The 17,500-nt window shown below is 54.6% G+C and overlaps 1 protein-coding gene across 12 annotated transcripts in view; it reads right to left on the bottom strand.

Moving 5' to 3' along the window:
• The window catches only part of LOC308146482 (pleckstrin homology domain-containing family A member 5-like), a 19,283-nt gene that overhangs the window by 617 nt on the left and 1,166 nt on the right, over positions 1–17,500 (bottom strand). The window contains exons 4-26 of one of the 12 annotated variants that reach the window (XM_080518335.1): positions 15,630–15,734; positions 15,127–15,199; positions 14,756–14,856; positions 14,170–14,285; positions 12,506–13,690; positions 12,088–12,377; positions 11,747–11,994; positions 11,467–11,550; positions 10,341–10,460; positions 9,738–9,791; positions 7,296–7,376; positions 6,136–6,183; positions 5,887–5,967; positions 5,629–5,781; positions 4,890–4,991; positions 4,697–4,805; positions 4,509–4,552; positions 2,722–2,845; positions 2,329–2,450; positions 1,824–1,949; positions 1,431–1,742; positions 725–1,109; positions 1–320 (exon numbers count right to left, since the gene is read on the bottom strand). The exon at positions 1–320 is cut by the window's left edge and continues 617 nt beyond it. In XM_080518335.1, the coding sequence (XP_080374461.1) occupies positions 286–320; positions 725–1,109; positions 1,431–1,742; positions 1,824–1,949; positions 2,329–2,450; positions 2,722–2,845; positions 4,509–4,552; positions 4,697–4,805; positions 4,890–4,991; positions 5,629–5,781; positions 5,887–5,967; positions 6,136–6,183; positions 7,296–7,376; positions 9,738–9,791; positions 10,341–10,460; positions 11,467–11,550; positions 11,747–11,994; positions 12,088–12,377; positions 12,506–13,690; positions 14,170–14,285; positions 14,756–14,856; positions 15,127–15,199; positions 15,630–15,734 (4,098 nt within the window). In that variant the 3' untranslated portion in view covers positions 1–285. The remainder of the gene's footprint in view (positions 321–724; positions 1,110–1,430; positions 1,743–1,823; positions 1,950–2,328; positions 2,451–2,721; positions 2,846–4,508; positions 4,553–4,696; positions 4,806–4,889; positions 4,992–5,628; positions 5,782–5,886; positions 5,968–6,135; positions 6,184–7,295; positions 7,377–9,737; positions 9,792–10,340; positions 10,461–11,466; positions 11,551–11,746; positions 11,995–12,087; positions 12,378–12,505; positions 13,691–14,169; positions 14,286–14,755; positions 14,857–15,126; positions 15,200–15,629; positions 15,735–17,500) is intronic. The other 11 variants (XM_080518338.1, XM_080518341.1, XM_080518339.1 and 8 more) reach the window with 11 other exon arrangements.

The following is a 17,500-nucleotide window of genomic DNA, read 5'->3' as shown; positions in this document are numbered from 1 at the left end:
CACATTCAGATGTTCACACATTCAGATGTTCACACATTCACACAGCTGGACCTTCAGCTCTCTCATGACCTCAGCTCTCTCGTGAAGTCCTGAAGGTGCGGTCTGCTGGTCCCTTGGGGGCGGGGCTGGGTGTTGGGGGCGTGGCTCTATGTAGCGTGTAACATGATGTCAGAGTTGTTGTAAACGCAGGGCGCCGTGAAGCCGCTCAGTGCAGGCCGGCTACAGTCGGGCGGCGGCGGCACGGCTCCAGGCGGTACGGCTCTGGCGCGGCGACGGCGGCGTGGCTCACGTGTCGCTACTCACCAAGGTGAAGGTCTGCGCTGCAGGACAGACGGACACAGACGGTTAAAGGGTTAAAATCCCAGAAGAACTTCTCTCAGTGAGAAGTGACTCACAACACCACCACCTGGTGGAGGCTGGTACTGCAGGGTGGAGGAGCTGAAGGCCTGCTGGAAAGTACTTTACTGCTGAGAGTACTCTCTGCTACTAGAGTATTATCAAACTGTATAACCCCCCATGATGTGACGGGAGGGGGGGAGGGAGAGAGGGTGGGGGGTCTTACAGGGGGGGTACCTACAGGGGAGGTCTTACAGGGGGGGGTCTTACAGGGGGGTACCTACAGGGGAGGTCTTACAGGGGGGGGTCTTACAGGGGAGGTCTTACAGGGGGGGGGTACCTACAGGGGAGGTCTTACAGGGGGGGGGTCTTACAGGGGGGTACCTACAGGCCAGCAGGTTGTTGTTGTTGAGTTTCTTGTCCTCCGTCAGCTCTCGGTACGACTCTGTGGGGGGGCCCTCCTCTTTGGGCTCTGGACTCGGGGTCTCGGGTTCAGAGGTGTCGGGGGTCTCGGGGGACTCGGGGGACTCGGGGGTCTGGAAGCTGCCGTTCTCCGTGGTTCCTGAACTCGTCACGTCTTCAAAGTCGCTGGTTTTTACCCCCCGAGGGTCCGAGTCCAAGTCCTGAACCCCCACCTGCTGAAAGGTACCAGGTACCTCACTGTCTGGACTGCTGGTCTCCGGCTGCAGGTTCTGGTCCTGCAGAACTTCTTCACACCGGGTCGGGTCCAGGTCCTGGTCCAGGTCCAGGTCCAGGTCCAGGTCCTTGGCTCTCTGCACAAAGAGGGTCACAGCTTTACCAGAAGGTCTAGACCTGCTTTAGTACTTGATCCAGATCGCTGAGTCCTCTCCAAGCTGGTTCCACTAGTTCTACTAGAGACCAAGACTCAAACTGGTCCTGGACCAGGTCCCACCCTCTGAGGGTCTGGTGAAGATCAGCAGGTTCTGAAGGTCTCAGCGAGTCTCAGAGGATCTGGGACTCTGGATGTTACGGTTCTAGTCATTACAGCTCTAGGTCTGTAGACCCGTCTGGACCTGGAGGAGGTTTGGGGTCCAGGTCTTATTTTGTCCTGAAGCCTTGAAAGAGTGTTGAACCTGCGTTTGGCCGGCTGCTGGTTGGACTTGGTCCTGGACCTGGACCCCCTGCAGCTCTGGGAGGTCGGTGTCGGCCCCCTGGACCTGGACCTGGACCTGGTCCTGGACCTGGACCTGGGCCTGGACCTGGGCCTGGCCGCGGCCCGGCGGGACCAGGACGGCCCGGCTCTTCTTCTCGCGGAGTGACGAGGCCTCCTGGTTCCTCCGGATCCGGTCCAGCTGCTCCTCCACGCTCATCCTGGTCCGGCCCCCCTCCCGGTCCCCGGGGCCCGGCGGGTCGGCGGCGCTACGGGGGCGGTCCTGGGGGCGGTCCTGGGGGCGGAGCCACGGGTCAGGTGATCAGAAACACTAGTAATTCATTCATTCATTCATTCATTTATTCAGTCCTCAGACCTTCAACCAACACTTCCTGTAGGGTATGGTAGGGTCCTGTATGGTATGGTATAGTAGAGTCCTGTACGGTACGGTATGGTAGGGTCCCGTATGGTAGGGTCCTGTACGGTACGGTATGGTAGGGTCCTGTAGGGTACGGTACGAACACAATGTTTGCCGTAGAACATACAGGCCACGCCCCCGACAATCCCTGAACTTCAAACACAATGAAACTTTTCTCCGAAGTGTTTAGGAGGAGCTGAGTGATGCGTTCAGGGGCATCACGTAAATCTGACACGCTGACAAACTGCGGGGCTCACGCAGTAGTGAGGCTACATGCTACATGCTACATGCTGAAGATGATTAAAATGGGACTGTGACTGTCGTTGGGAGACGCTGAAGGATCAAAGAGTGCAGAACCAATGAGAAACGAGCTGTTGCTCAGATCGTTTGGGTCGGAATTGTTTTACTCAGATTGTTTTTCCTCGGCTCTTCCTGTTTCGTGTCGTCTCGTCTCGTCACTCACCGCCCGCGGCTCCGGCTTCCTGCTCTTCCTCAGGGTGACGTAGGAGGCGATGGTGGACGACTCGGGGGGGCTCCGGGGGGACTTGGTCCTGGGGGGGACGACGCCCACCGGGTAGGGAGGAGCTGGCAGAGAGAAGACGATAAGGTAACGGGGTGTAAAGTCACAGGGAGGCAACTGGGAACTTCCCATGGGGGAAATGGGAAGTGGGAAAACACTTTTGTGAGGAAAACTGTGTTGACGTGAAGCCGCCAGCAGGGGGCGCCTGTCTGTGACGGTGCAGGTTGTGGGCGGAGCCTAACGCCTGGCCGACCGTCGGTCTGACCTGCTGTGACGTGACGTTAACGATACGTGGAGCCTCCGGGGGGCGCTCTACCTGCTCTACCTTTGATCTACCTGCTCTACCTTTGATCTCAGCGCCGTCCGTCTTGTCCTTGTCCTCGTTGTTCGTCTCGTCCACTTCCTCCTTCACCGTCGTCAACTCTGGTTCACTCTTATATAACCTGTAGTCTGGAGCCTGCTGGGGGGGGGGGGGAGGGGGGAGGGGGGGGGGAGGGGGGAGGAGAGAGATATTCAGTATGTAGATTCTTGTGTTCCCTTCATACATAACAATTGAAATAATTGTTATAATTTCATTTTCTACTCCAGCTGATGGAGGTTCAGACTGATGGAGGTTCAGACTGATGGAGGTTTACTGATGGAGGTTCAGAGTGATGGAGGTCCAGACTGATGGAGGTTTACTGATGGAGGTTCAGACTGATGGAGGTCCAGACTGATGGAGGTTCAGACTGATGGAGGTTCAGACTGATGGAGGTTTACTGATGGAGGTTCAGAGTGATGGAGGTTCAGACTGATGGAGGTTCAGACTGATGGAGGTTCAGACTGATGGAGGTTTACTGATGGAGGTTCAGAGTGATGGAGGTCCAGACTGATGGAGGTTTACTGATGGAGGTTCAGACTGATGGAGGTCCAGACTGATGGAGGTTCAGACTGATGGAGGTTCAGACTGATGGAGGTTTACTGATGGAGGTTCAGAGTGATGGAGGTTCAGACTGATGGAGGTTTACTGATGGAGGTTCAGACTGATGGAGGTTCAGAGTGATGGCGGTCCAGACGGATGGAGGTTTACTGATGGAGGTTCAGACTGATGGAGGTCCAGACTGATGGAGGTCCAGACTGATGGAGGTTTACTGATGGAGGTTCAGACTGATGGAGGTCCAGACTGATGGAGGTTTACTGATGGAGGTTCAGACTGATGGAGGTCCAGACTGATGGAGGTTTGCTGATGGAGGTTTACTGATGGAGGTTCGGGTGGATGTGGGAAAGGTGGAGGGGGCAGTTCTTACGCTGTGTGCTCCATTACGGGAGCCGGCCTTGCGGTCGTCGGGCCGATGGGTGGGGGGGGGCAGCCGGTCGTCGGGCCGGTGGGCGGGGGGGGGCAGCCGGCCAGCGGGGTGTGGGTGGTGGGGGGGGCCCATCAGTGGGGGGCGCTCGGACGAGTCGTAGTACTGGGGCAGGGGGGGCCGGGGGGGCACGTTGCTGCCCTCCTCGGTGGGGCTCAGCAGCGCCACCACCTGTTGACAGTCAGCAGTGGGTCACCACAGGGGGGAACCTGGAGCTGGAAGCTGATTGGCTGTTGACGCTGCTGTTGCCATGCCGACACTCTCCTTCTGTGTTTGAGGTCGTCTACACACAGTAACTCTGACGCTACGGATGCACCGATACTGATACCAGTACCGATACCAGTACCGATGCCAGTACCGATACCGGTATTGATACAGTATTGATACTAGTACCGATACTGATACCACTATCGATACCAGTACCGATACCAGTATTGATTCTGATACCAGTATCGATACCAGTATAGATATCACTATCGATACCAGTACTGATACCAGTATTGATACCAGTACCAATACCAGTATCGATACCAGTCCCGATACCAGTATTGATACCAGTACCTATACTAGTACCGATACCAGTACCAATACCAGTCCCGATACCAGTACCGATACTGCCTGGAGTACTCGTACTCATTACAGATCCTCGATAAAAAGCAGAGTACAACATGATGTCGGCAAGAGGTAGAAAAGAGTGTAGTAGTAGTAGTAGTGTGTAGTAGTAGTAGTAGTAGAGTGTAGTAGTAGTGGAGTGTAGTACTAGTGAGTATTGTGCCTCACCTGGTTCTTCTGCTGGCTGGACAGCGGCTTGGAGCCGGGGAAACCTGCAGGGGACAGGAGGAGGTTCAGGACACACCTGGACAGGTGTGTGTGTGTGTGTGTGTGTGTGTGTGTGTGTGTGTGTGTGTGTGTGTGTGTGTGTGTGTGTGTGTGTGTGTGTGTGTGTGTGTGTGTGGTTCCTGACTCACTGCCCTCTACGCTCCTCTCAGGTCGGTTCTTGCTCAGAGCCTCCATCACGTCCTGGATCCTCCACAACTCCTTCTGGATCTGGATGTGACGCTGGCTGGGGGGCTCCGTCTGCACACACACACTCTGTGAGGCGTGTGTGTGTGCATGTGTGTGTGTGTGTGTGTGTGTGTGTGTGTGTGTGTGTGTGTGTACCTGGGGGCTCCCCAGGGCCTCCAGCTGTTCCAGCAGGTTGGATTTTGCCAAACTGACGTCTGATTCCAGTCGGTCGTACTCTCTCCAGGAACACTCCAACTCCTGAGGGTGAGAGGGTGAGAGGGTGAGGGGGTGAGGGTGAGGAGGGTGATAGAGGGTGACAGGGTGATAGAGGGTGACAGGGTTATGGAGGGTGACAGGGTTATGGAGGGTGACAGGGTGAGAGGGTGAGGAGGGTGATAGAGGGTGACAGGGTGATGGAGGGTGACAGGGTGATGGAGGGTGACAGGGTGATGGAGGGTGACAGGGTGAGGAGGGTGACAGGGTGAGAGGGTGAGAGGGTGAGGAGGGTGATAGAGGGTGACAGGGTGATGGAGGGTGACAGGGTGATAGAGGGTGACAGGGTGATGGAGGGTGACAGGGTGATGGAGGGTGACAGGGTGATAGAGGGTGACAGGGTGAGGAGGGTGACAGGGTGAGGAGGGTGAGAGGGCGACAGGGTGAGAGGGTGAGGGGGTGAGAGGGTGATAGAGGGTGAGAGGGTGAGAGGATGACAGGGGGATGGAGTGTGACAGGGTGAGGAGGGTGATAGAGGGTGACAGGGTGAGAGGGTTTGAGGGTGAGAGGGTTTGAGGGTTTGAGGGTGAGAGGGTGATAGAGGGTGACAGGGTGACAGGGTGAGAGGGTGATAGAGGGTGACAGGGTGACAGGGTGAGAGGGTGAGAGGGTGAGGGCTCACGGCGGTGGCCCTGCTCAGCTCCCTGCAGGTCCCCAACAAGCCGCCCTGCAGGACGTCCCTCTGCTGCTTCAGGCTCTGAGTCGCTGCTCTGCTGGAGTCGCCCTGCTCACTGAGCTCCTGGCTGGCCGCCAACAGCGCCCCCTCCAGGGTGTGCTGCAACACAACACACGTCAGCACACACACACACACACACACACACACACACACACACACACACACACACACACACACACACACACACACACACACACACTTTACCTTCTCCCTGTGAAGCTGCTGCAGCTTCTCCTCCTGCATCCTGACTGACTTATCCTGCTCACACAACCTGCTGAGCTTCGTCTGACACACACACACACACACACACACACACACACACACACACACACACACACACACACACACACACACACACACACACACACACACACACACACACACACACAGGTTTGAGTACAGGGATTCCGGTGGTGCCCCCCCCCCCACCCCCGCGAGTGGAGCTGCTCTTACATCCACGTCCTCCTCCTCCTCCTGGACCGGCGCTCCGTCTGTCGTCACCTGAGGGGAGGGGGCACAGTCACACACTGCCAGTGGGGGGCGCTGCTCTCACACACACACACACACACACACACACACACACACACACACACACACACACACACACACACACACACACACACACACACACACACACATAGTGTTTGTTTATTTTGTTTTCCCCTCAAAGTGCTGGAAGAGGAAACACTTCGGCTGGTCGGATGGAGGGATGAAGGGATGGAGGGATGGAGGGATAGAGGGATGGAGGGATGAAGGGATGGATGGATAGAGGATGAAGGGATGGAGGGATAGAGGGATGGAGGGATGGAGGGATGGATGGATAGAGGATGAAGGGATGGAGGGATGAAGGGATGAAGGGATGGAGGGATAGAGGGATGGAGGGATGGAGGGATGGAGGGATGGATGGATAGAGGATGAAGGGATGGAGGGATGAAGGGATGAAGGGATGGAGGGATGGATGGATAGAGGGATGAAGGGATGGAGGGATGAAGGGATGGAGGGATAGAGGGATGGAGGGATAGAGGGATGGAGGGATGGAGGGATGGAGGGATGGAGGGAGGAAGACCCAACACATCTGCTCTCCCTCCCTGGGTTTTGTCTTCCAGAGCAGCGTCTGCTAGGTCTCGTTTCCATGGCAACACCGTGACCATTGAACAAAGTGTCGTTTCCACGGCAACGGCAGAAACTCTGCCACTATGTCGTCGGTCTCCCGGGCCACAGGGGGGCGCTGTGGCTTGTTTTTTGCAACATGAACATGAACCCAATGGAGAGAAGTGATGTAAACTACCCAGAAATCTAGAACCCAACGGGTCGGCCATGTTGGTTTGCTGGAGCATGAGCAGTAACAAGCTCCGCCTCCAGCAGCCTCGAAACCTTCCACCTTGAGAGGCGGGATAAACACGCAGTGGTTCAGAACACTGGTGTTACGGAGCTTTACGCCACTGGAACTGTGAATGGATGAACGTGAACGATGAGACGACGCGGAACAAAGGAGCGCTGAGCGGGTGGTTCTGTGGACGTGATCACGATGGAGGACGAGGTGGAGGGGTGGAGGGGTGGAGGGAGGACGTACGCCACCTGCCACGGCCTTACACGACCTTACAGAGCCTTACTTGCTGGTACAGCTGCGGCCTCGGCGCAGAGTTCTCGATCACAGTGTGAATCATGAAGATCAAAGGCTCGTTGTCCTTTGTCTGGCCGAAACGACGGAGAGGAAGAGAAACAACGTTAGTTACTACCAGATCGTCTAGGACGATACCAGCTCACTACCAGATCGTCTAGGACGATACCAGCTCACTACCAGATCGTCTAGGACGATACCAGCTCACTACCAGATCGTCTAGGACGATACCAGCTCACTACCAGATCGTCTAGGACGATACCAGCTCACTACCAGATCGTCTAGGACGATACCAGCTCACTACCAGATCGTCTAGGACGATACCAGCTCACTACCAGATCGTCTAGGACGATACCAGCTCACTACCAGATCATCTAGGACGATACCAGCTCACTACCAGATCGTCTAGGACGATACCAGCTCACTACCAGATCGTCTAGGAGGACGATACCAGCTCACTACCAGATCGTCTAGGAGGACGATACCAGCTCACTACCAGATCGTCTAGGACGATACCAGCTCACTATCAGATCGTCTAGGACGATACCAGCTCACTACCAGATCGTCTAGGACGATACCAGCTCACTATCAGATCGTCTAGGACGATACCAGCTCACTACCAGATCGTCTAGGACGATACCAGCTCACTACCAGATCGTCTAGGACGATACCAGCTCACTACCAGATCGTCTAGGACGATACCAGCTCACTACCAGATCGTCTAGGAGGACGATACCAGCTCACTACCAGATCGTCTAGGAGGACGATACCAGCTCACTACCAGATTGTCTAGGAGGACGATACCAGCTCACTACCAGATCGTCTAGGAGGACGATACCAGCTCACTACCAGATCGTCTAGGAGGACGATACCAGCTCACTACCAGATCGTCTAGGAGGACGATACCAGCTCACTACCAGATCGTCTAGGAGGACGATACCAGCTCACTACCAGATCGTCTAGGACGATACCAGCTCACTATCAGATCGTCTAGGACGATACCAGCTCACTACCAGATCGTCTAGGAGGACGATACCAGCTCACTACCAGATCGTCTAGGAGGACGATACCAGCTCACTATCAGATCGTCTAGGAGGACGATACCAGCTCACTATCAGATCGTCTAGGAGGACGATACCAGCTCACTATCAGATCGTCTAGGACGATACCAGCTCACTACCAGATCGTCTAGGAGGACGATACCAGCTCACTACCAGATCGTCTAGGAGGACGATACCAGCTGACTATCAGATCGTCTAGGACGATACCAGCTCACTACCAGATCTTCAAGGAGGACGATACCAGCTCACTACCAGATCTTCAAGGAGGACGATACCAGCTCACTACCAGATCGTCTAGGAGGACGATACCAGCTCACTACCAGATCGTCTAGGAGGACGATACCAGCTCACTACCAGATCGTCTAGGAGGACGATACCAGCTCACTATCAGATCGTCTAGGACGATACCAGCTCACTACCAGATCTTTAAGGAGGACGATACCAGCTCACTACCAGATCGTCTAGGAGGACGATACCAGCTCACTATCAGATCGTCTAGGAGGACGATACCAGCTCACTACCAGATCGTCTAGGAGGACCATACCAGCTCACTACCAGATCGTCTAGGAGGACGATACCAGCTCACGATCAGATTGTCTAGGACGATACCAGCTCACTACCAGATCTTCTAGGAGGACGATACCAGCTCACTACCAGATCTTCAAGGAGGACGATACCAGCTCACTACCAGATCTTCTAGGAGGACGATACCAGCTCACTACCAGATCTTCTAGGAGGACGATACCAGCTCACTACCAGATCTTCTAGGAGGACGATACCAGCTCACTATCAGATCGTCTAGGACGATACCAGCTCACTACCAGATCTTCTAGGAGGACGATACCAGCTCACTACCAGATCTTCTAGGAGGACGATACCAGCTCACTATCAGATCGTCTAGGAGGACGATACCAGCTCACTACCAGATCTTCTAGGAGGACGATACCAGCTCACTACCAGATCGTCTAGGAGGACGATACCAGCTCACTACCAGATCTTCTAGGAGGACGATACCAGCTCACTACCAGATCGTCTAGGACGATACCAGCTCACTACCAGATCTTCAAGGAGGACGATACCAGCTCTTCTCAGACCAGGACTTCCTCAGACGATCAATGATCAGACTAAAGGTCCAAACTGGACCTCAGACCAGGTTCTGGTTTCTGGTTAAAAGATTCACTGGAAACGGAAGAAGAAAGAAAGAAGAAGAAGAAAGAAGATGAAAGAAGATGAAAGAAGAAGAAAGAAGAAGAAGAAGAAAGAAAGAAGAAGAAGAAAGAAAAAGAAGAATAAGAAGAAAGGAAAACAGAAGAGACTGCAGAGAAAATGCAGAGAAACGTCCATCAACCAGGAAACAGGCTGGACAGTCTCACCTGGTTGTCCAGGTAGACCAGGTTCCTCTGAAGGTGATGTGAGAGGACATCAGTCTGCAGGAGGAGGAGGAGGAGGAGGAGGAGGAGGAGGAAGAGGAAGAGGAAGAGGAAGAGGAAGAGGAAGAGGAAGAGGAAGAAGAGGAGGAGGAGAAGTGGTTTGGTCGGGAGGTGAAGACGCAGACAGAAGAAGTTAAAAAGAGGAAACGTGGCAGACGATCGTCCGTCACTCCGAGCGTTGCCATGGAAACTGAAGTCTGGATCAAAGCTGAATCACAAACCTTAAACTTTAAAACTCAATAAAATGAAGTTTAGTTTTTAACATTTTCAGCATCTTTATTCCTTTATATCATTATTAAAAGAACATGAAAGGTAGCCTGACCCAAACAACAACAACAACAACAATAATGGTTTTATTTAGAACTTCCTCCACACCCCCCCCCCTTACACCTGGTTCTTCATAAACACACACACACACACACACACACACACACACACACACACACACACACACACACACACACACACACACACACACACACACACACACACACACACACACACACACACACACACACACACACACACACGCGCGGTGGAGCTGACCTTGGCGTTGGGCGCCTCCGTCCCCAGCGCCATCAGCTGAGCGACTGTATGCTCCCGCAGGCTGTTGAGCTCCGCCTGTTGCCGTCGCAACTTGATGAGCAGCAACGTCAACTCCTCGGGCTGCCGGGCGACAGGGAGAGACAACGTCACCCTATAATGTCACCCTACAACCCTCGTCACCCTACAACCGTCGTCACCCTACAACCGTCGTCACCCTACAACCATCGTTCATCCTACAACCGTCATTCATCCTACAACCGTCGTTCATCCTACAACCGTCATTCATCCTACAACCGTCATTCACCCTACAACCGTCGTCACCCTACAACCGTCATTCATCCTACAACCATCGTCACCCTACAACCCTCATCACCCTACAACCATCGTTTTTCCTACAACCGTCGTTCATCCTACAACCGTCATTCATCCTACAACCGTCATTCACCCTACAATCGTCGTCACCCTACAACCGTCATTCATCCTACAACCATCGTCACCCTACAACCCTCGTCACCCTACAACCGTCATTCATCCTACAACCATTGTTCTTCCTACAACCGTCGTTCATCCTACAACCGTCATTCATCCTACAACCGTCATTCACCCTACAACCGTCGTCACCCTACAACCGTCATTCATCCTACAACCATCGTCACCCTACAACCCTCGTCATCCTACAACCGTCATTCACCCTACAACCGTCGTTCATCCTACAACCGTCATTCATCCTACAACCGTCATTCACCCTACAACCGTCGTCACCCTACAACCGTCATTCATCCTACAACCATCGTCACCCTACAACCCTCGTCATCCTACAACCGTCATTCACCCTACAACCGTCGTTCATCCTACAACCGTCATTCATCCTACAACCGTCATTCATCCTACAACCATCGTCACCCTACAACCGTCGTCACCCTACAGAACCATTGTTGAAAACAACACCAGCTGTCTGACTGTGACAAGACGAACGCTTGTTCCCCGGGTTGACCGGGTGTGAAACAAGCGGAACGTTGTCATGTTCTAGAGCAGAACCGTCTCTGAACTGTGACGTTCTTCTGGAAAGACAATGTGCCGGACAACAATCTGACCCTGGTGACCCTGGTGACCAGCTCATCCTCACCGTCTTGCCCTGCAGGGACTGAGCTGTGATTGGCTGAGGAGCCACGCCCGCCGCCACGGACCGCCGGTCCGGTGGGAAGCCGTACTGCGGGAGGAAGGAGAGTCTGGGTCACATGAGAGCAGTTCTGACTGTGGCCACCGGGGGGGGCAGAGCGCTAGTGGGCCGTGGTCACTAAGATCACCTTAAAAACTCATCAGTTACTATCAACCAACCATCAGTTACTATTAACAGTACTTGTAGTACTGAACCGGTGGTCTCTGGACTCGCGTGGCGTCGGTACCTTGGCGAGCTGCGCCCGGTGGCGTCGGTCCAGCGTGGTGTCGCCCCTGGAGACGGGCGAGGTCAGCTCGGAGTGGGGGCCGCTGGCGTTGTGGGGGGCGGGGGGCTGCTGCTGGGCGGGGGGCGAGAAGGTGGTGTAGAGGGCAAGGGCTCCGTGGGAGGGCGAGGTGGGGATGGAGGGCGGCACGGCGTGCTCCGAGATGTTCCCCATGGTCTTGGTGCTGGGCAGCGTCCCGTAATGTCCCCCTGCTGAGGACACGAGACAGACAGTGAACTGGGGGAGGGGGGTTTGGGGGGGGGAGGGGGGGGGGTTACGTGACTGTACCTGGACAGTCCCTGTACCTGCAGGTTGAGCCAGACTGTGTCTGGAGAAGGCCTGTCTCTGCTGCCACTCGTACAGCTGCCACATGGTGTCGTCCCTCATGGAGCGCCTCTTCTCCGCCGAGGTGACGGTGGAGGTGGAGGCGGGGCGTAGCGCCCGGTCGTACGCGGAGCCCGCCACGCTGCAGATGCTGTCGGGCCGCGCCATGCTGTTGCGGGGCAGCGTGCGGTAGCCGTCGGGGTAGCGCGGCACCGCCGGGGCGCGGTGGCTCGGCATGTTCCTCGGTAGCGTCTGGTAGGACGTCACGCTGCTGGAGACCGGAGAGGACGGAGAGACACGTTCAGGGTGTGAGGGGGAAACGGGTCAGCTGAGACAGGACAGGACAGGACAGGACAGTCAGGACAGGACAGGACAGGACAGGACAGGACTGAGCCTCACCTGCGGGCGTCGTCGTCCGGGCCCCTGGTCCTCTGGATGCGGACCCAGTGTTCCAGCTGCTGCATGGAGCTGGTCCTGGACAGACCGCCGCGCTCCACCTCCGGAACTGGAGACTTGACCGGGACCCCGACCAGACTGTGGTCCAGCACCTGGACTGTGCTGTCGTCGCCGTGCTGCTCACCTGACCCCGGCCCCGAACCGGGCCCTGGCTCTGACCCCGACCCCGACCCAGGCCCCGGCCCCGGCCCCGACCCGGGCCCCGCCCCCGAGCCGTTGACCTGGGCCGGTTTCGGGGCGTTGAGGTTGGCCTGGCCCTGGCGAGAGGCCGATACCGCGGCCGCGATGGCGGCGGCCTGCGCCGGCTGCAGCTTGATGCTGCTGATCTTGGTCAGAGGCCGTTCGGCGCTAGCGTCTCTCTGGAAGCCGTACCTGATGCCGTCCCGGAGCGTGGCGTACTTCTCCGCGTCCCTCATGGTAGCGTACTTGTTTCCCTCGCGCAGCGTGCTGTACTTCTTCACCTCCTTCACGGTGCCATACTTGTCCACGATGTGGATGGTCCCGTACTTGTCGGAGTCCCTCATGGCGCCGTACCTGTCCGTCTCCTTCAGCGAGAGCTGCCTCCTCACCTCCTTGTGGGGAACGTACTTCTGGACGTCCCTCTGGAGGGTGTGTCTGTCCCCGACTCTCTGCAGTGCGTACTTGTCCCCGTCCTTGGTCATGAGGTACTTCTGTCCATCTTTCGAAGGGGCGTATTTCTCGTCCGTCGGCACCACGCTGTACTTGTCGTTGGCCTTGGGGCCGGCGTACGTCTCCAGATCCCTCTGGACGGCGGGGACGTCTCCGTCCTTCTGCAGGCAGTACTTCTCGCCGTCCCTCCTCAGGAGGAACTTCTCTCCGTCCTTGTGGAGGAGGTAGCGCTCGCCGTCCCTCTGCAGCGTGTAGCTGACGCCGTCTTTCCTCAGCGAGAACCGGTCCCCGTCCCGCTGCAAGGTGTAGTACTCCCGCTCCCGCCCGTTCACCCGCTCCACGTCTTTCTGCCGCTTGTCGTCGGCCCGCGACAGCGAGTGTTGGCGCCGGGGCTCTCGGTTGCGCTCGTTGTTCTGGATCTCGGGCTGGGTGAGGACCCGGTGGTTCAGCAGGTTGTTCAGGTCCTGGGGCCTCTGGTCCCCCTTCAGCTTGTCCAGCCTGGCAGCCAGGACACAAAGAACAGAGGACGAGCTTTTCAGTGACGGTCTGTCCAACACGTCCGTCAGTCTTTGTCTGCCGTCAACGTCTGAGAACTTTCGGGAACGTCTGACAGAACCTCAGTGGTTCCGGTAGTTTTACCTTCCTGGACGATTCAAACTCACCAGTGTTCGTTCTGAGAGTCTGACACATATAGAAGGTACCCGACCCCCCCCCCCCCCCCCCCCCCCCCACCACCACCACCACCTTTATCATCAACATATTGGAATTCCCACAAACAATGTTGAGTAAGAAACTATTTCAAGTTGTGAAATGTGGAGAATTGGATGATCAGTGGAAGTTCTGGATGATTTAGTGGTGAAAAGCTTCACTGAGTCTTTCAGTAGTTTTGGCTCCTGGTCTAGAAAGTGTCCTGCAGAGAGCCACCGCCCCGGGACGGTTCTACACTGTCCCACCGTCCCACCGGTCTTTCAACGCACCTTCTGACCGGCTCCGTGTGGACGAGGGCGGCGTCCGTCATCACCTTCATCCAGGACTCCATCTCTTTGGCCGTGTCCGAGCAGAAGTAGTAGGTCCGCATGTTGGAGTGGGTCGCCTGGTGTGTGTGTGTGTGTGTGGGGGGGGGGGGGTCAGAGTTTAGAGTGTTCAGAGTGTTCAAAGTGTTCAGAGTGTTCAAAGTGTTCAGAGTGTTCAAAGTGTTCAGAGTGTTCAGAGTGTTCAAAGTGTTCAGAGTTCAGCGTGTTCAAAGGGTTCAGAGTGTTCAGAGTGTTCAAAGTGTTCAGTGTTCAGCGTGTTCAAAGGGTTCAGAGTGTTCAGAGTGTCCAAAGTGTTCAGAGTGTTCAAAGTGTTCAGTGTTCAAAGTGTTCAGTGTTCAGAGTGTTCAAAGGGTTCAGTGTTCAAAGTGTTCAGAGTGTTCAAAGTGTTCAGTGTTTAAAGTGTTCAGAGTGTTCAAAGTGTTCAGAGTGTTCAGTGTTCAAAGGGTTCAGAGTGTTCAGAGTGTTCAAAGTGTTCAAAGTGTTCAAAGTGTTCAGAGTGTTCATTGTGTGTTCAGAGAGTGTTCAGTACCTTGAAGGCGTACTTCCTGCTGATGTGGTCGTCCACTGACAGCATGGAAACATGGAAGCTGGGCAGCAGGATGCTTCCCAGGACCGTATCTTCCTTTTCATCTGCCGACCAGCAGGGGGCAGCAGAGAGCAGTTAGTCACACGTTCATCATTCATCCAGTCACTCTGTGGTTTTACTACAATGAAGATTTGAAAAGTGGAGTTTCACTTAATGCTTTTATGTTTCTCTGCTTTGATGTCTTTAAATCGGCAGATCGACTCTTCATCCCCCCCCTCCTCCTCCTCCTCTTCCTCCTTTTCATCCTCCTCCTCTAGATTCTGTGTGTGTGTGTGTGTGTGTGAGTGTGTGTGTGTGTGTGTGTGTGTCCTCACCTCGGTAGTAGAACAAGCACATGTCCGACAGAACAAACCATCTCTTCTTCCACAGCTTCATGCCTGTACTGTCCTGCAGAGGTCAAAGGTCAGAGCTTCAGTCAACACTCACACACACACACACACACACACACACACACACACACACACACAGAATCTAGTTATTGGTCAATCCTGTCATTCAAGGTTTGTTGGTTTGAGGCTACGACAAGGTGCTTAGACCTCCGTCTGGACCCAGACTCTTGTGGACCTCCGTCTGGACCCAGATTCTTGGGGACCTCCGTCTGGACCCAGACTCTTGGGGACCTCCGTCAGAGGTCCAGGACTCAGAGGGTCAGCTGGTCATAGATGTTGAATCTTATTGGCCAATGAAATCCAACGGGTCCAGATGAATTAGAACTACAAATCAAAGTACCTACAAAACCTCGGAGAGCCAAACGGTTCAGAACCGATCCAGTCCAAAGACCTTGAGCGTGACCTTGAGCGTGACCTTCCTACTGTACCTGCTTGTAGAGCCAGTTGCTCTTCACCACCGGGGCGTTGGGGTTCCTCTTGATGGAGTTGGACCTCTTGCCGAAGTTATGGACTTTCTTAAAAGACCTGGACGGCTGCGGAGACAAACCGTCAGAGGGTGAGACATGGACCAACCAGAGAGTGAGACATGGACCAACCAGAGGGTGAGACATGGACCAACCAGAGGGTGAGACATGGACCAACCAGAGAGTGAGACATGGACCAACCAGAGAGTGAGACATGGACCAACCAGAGAGTGAGACATGGACCAACCAGAGGGTGAGACATGGACCAACCAGAGGGTGAGACATGAAGCAACCAGAGGGTGAGACATGGACCAACCAGAGGGTGAGACATGGACCAACCAGAGGTGAGACATTAGAGTGACTCCAGTTGCTCAGGAAAGATTTTCTAGGAAATTAAACAGGAACCAATCCATCATTCCTGGAAGTCTCTGTTTCTGTCTCTGTCTCTCTCTGTCCCAGTGTCTCAGTGTCTCAGTGTCCCAGTAAGACGTTCCAGAGGAGCCTCGGTGTGAACAAGTGACTGTTGTGCTGAATTTCAACATCAAACAAGGAAACGCGTCTTAATAATTCATCCTGCAGAATCTATCAGAATAAAAGCGTCTCCGTTCCGACTGTATTGACCTGTTTTCCCGGAGTTGTCTCCGATAGCGACCGGCTTTCAAGTGGCGCCTCTATAAATAATGACTCTTCATGAATACGTCAACATGTTTCACTTTCTGTGGGAAGAAGAAGAAGTGACTTTCACTTATTCATGACGAGCTTCTGAACTTCTGACTGGATCTGAACCTTCACGTTCCTCAGTGCTTCATGGGACCGGAACCACCGGAACCAACGAAACCACTGGAACCACCGGAACCCCGGAACCACCGGAACCAACGGAACCACTGGAACCACCGGAACCCCGGAACCACCAGAACCAACGGAACCACCGGAACCACCGGAACCACTGGAGCCCCGGAACCACCGGAGCCCCGGAACCACTGGAACCACCGGAACCACCGGAGCCCCAACCAGGACCAGGTCTGCATCGGAACCAGGGTACGACTATAACCAGGCTCCGGCTGTAACCAGGCTGCGACTGTAACCAGGGAACGACTGTAGGCAGGGTACGACTGACGGTACAGTACAGTAAGGTACAGTACAGTAAGGTACGGTACAGCAAGGTACGGTACAGTAAGGTATGGTACAGTAAGGTACGGTAAGGTATGGTACAGTACAGTAAGGTACGGTACAGCAAGGTACGGTACAGTAAGGTATGGTACAGTAAGGTACGGTAAGGTAAGGTACAGTACAGTAAGGTATGGTACGGTAAGATATGGTACAGTAAGGTATGGTACGGTACAGTAAGGTAGGGTACAATGAAGCCTGTCTCTACCAGCACATGTTGGTCAGTGGAATCGAGGCTTTAAGCCACATCTGCTTTGTTTTTCTACGTAGACACACGACACAAGACACAAGACACAAGACACAAGACACAAGACACACGATAAGACACAAGACAAGACACAAGACACAAGACAAGACACAAGACACAAGACACAAGACACAAGACACAAGACACACGATAAGACACAAGACAAGACACAAGACACAAGACAAGACACAAGACACAAGACACAAGACACAAGACACAAGACACACGATAAGACACAAGACAAGACACAAGACACAAGACAAGACACAAGACACAAGACACAAGACACAAGACACAAGACACAAGGACACACGATAAGACACAAGACAAGACACAAGACACGCGAAACACGACATACGACACACGCCATACGACACAAGACACGCGAAACACAACACACAACACACGACACACGACACAC

The sequence above is a fragment of the Blennius ocellaris genome, assembly GCF_963422515.1.
Source record: "Blennius ocellaris genome assembly, chromosome: 22".
NCBI lineage: Eukaryota > Metazoa > Chordata > Actinopteri > Blenniiformes > Blenniidae > Blennius > Blennius ocellaris.
This window is presented reverse-complemented; position numbering and strand designations above follow the sequence as displayed.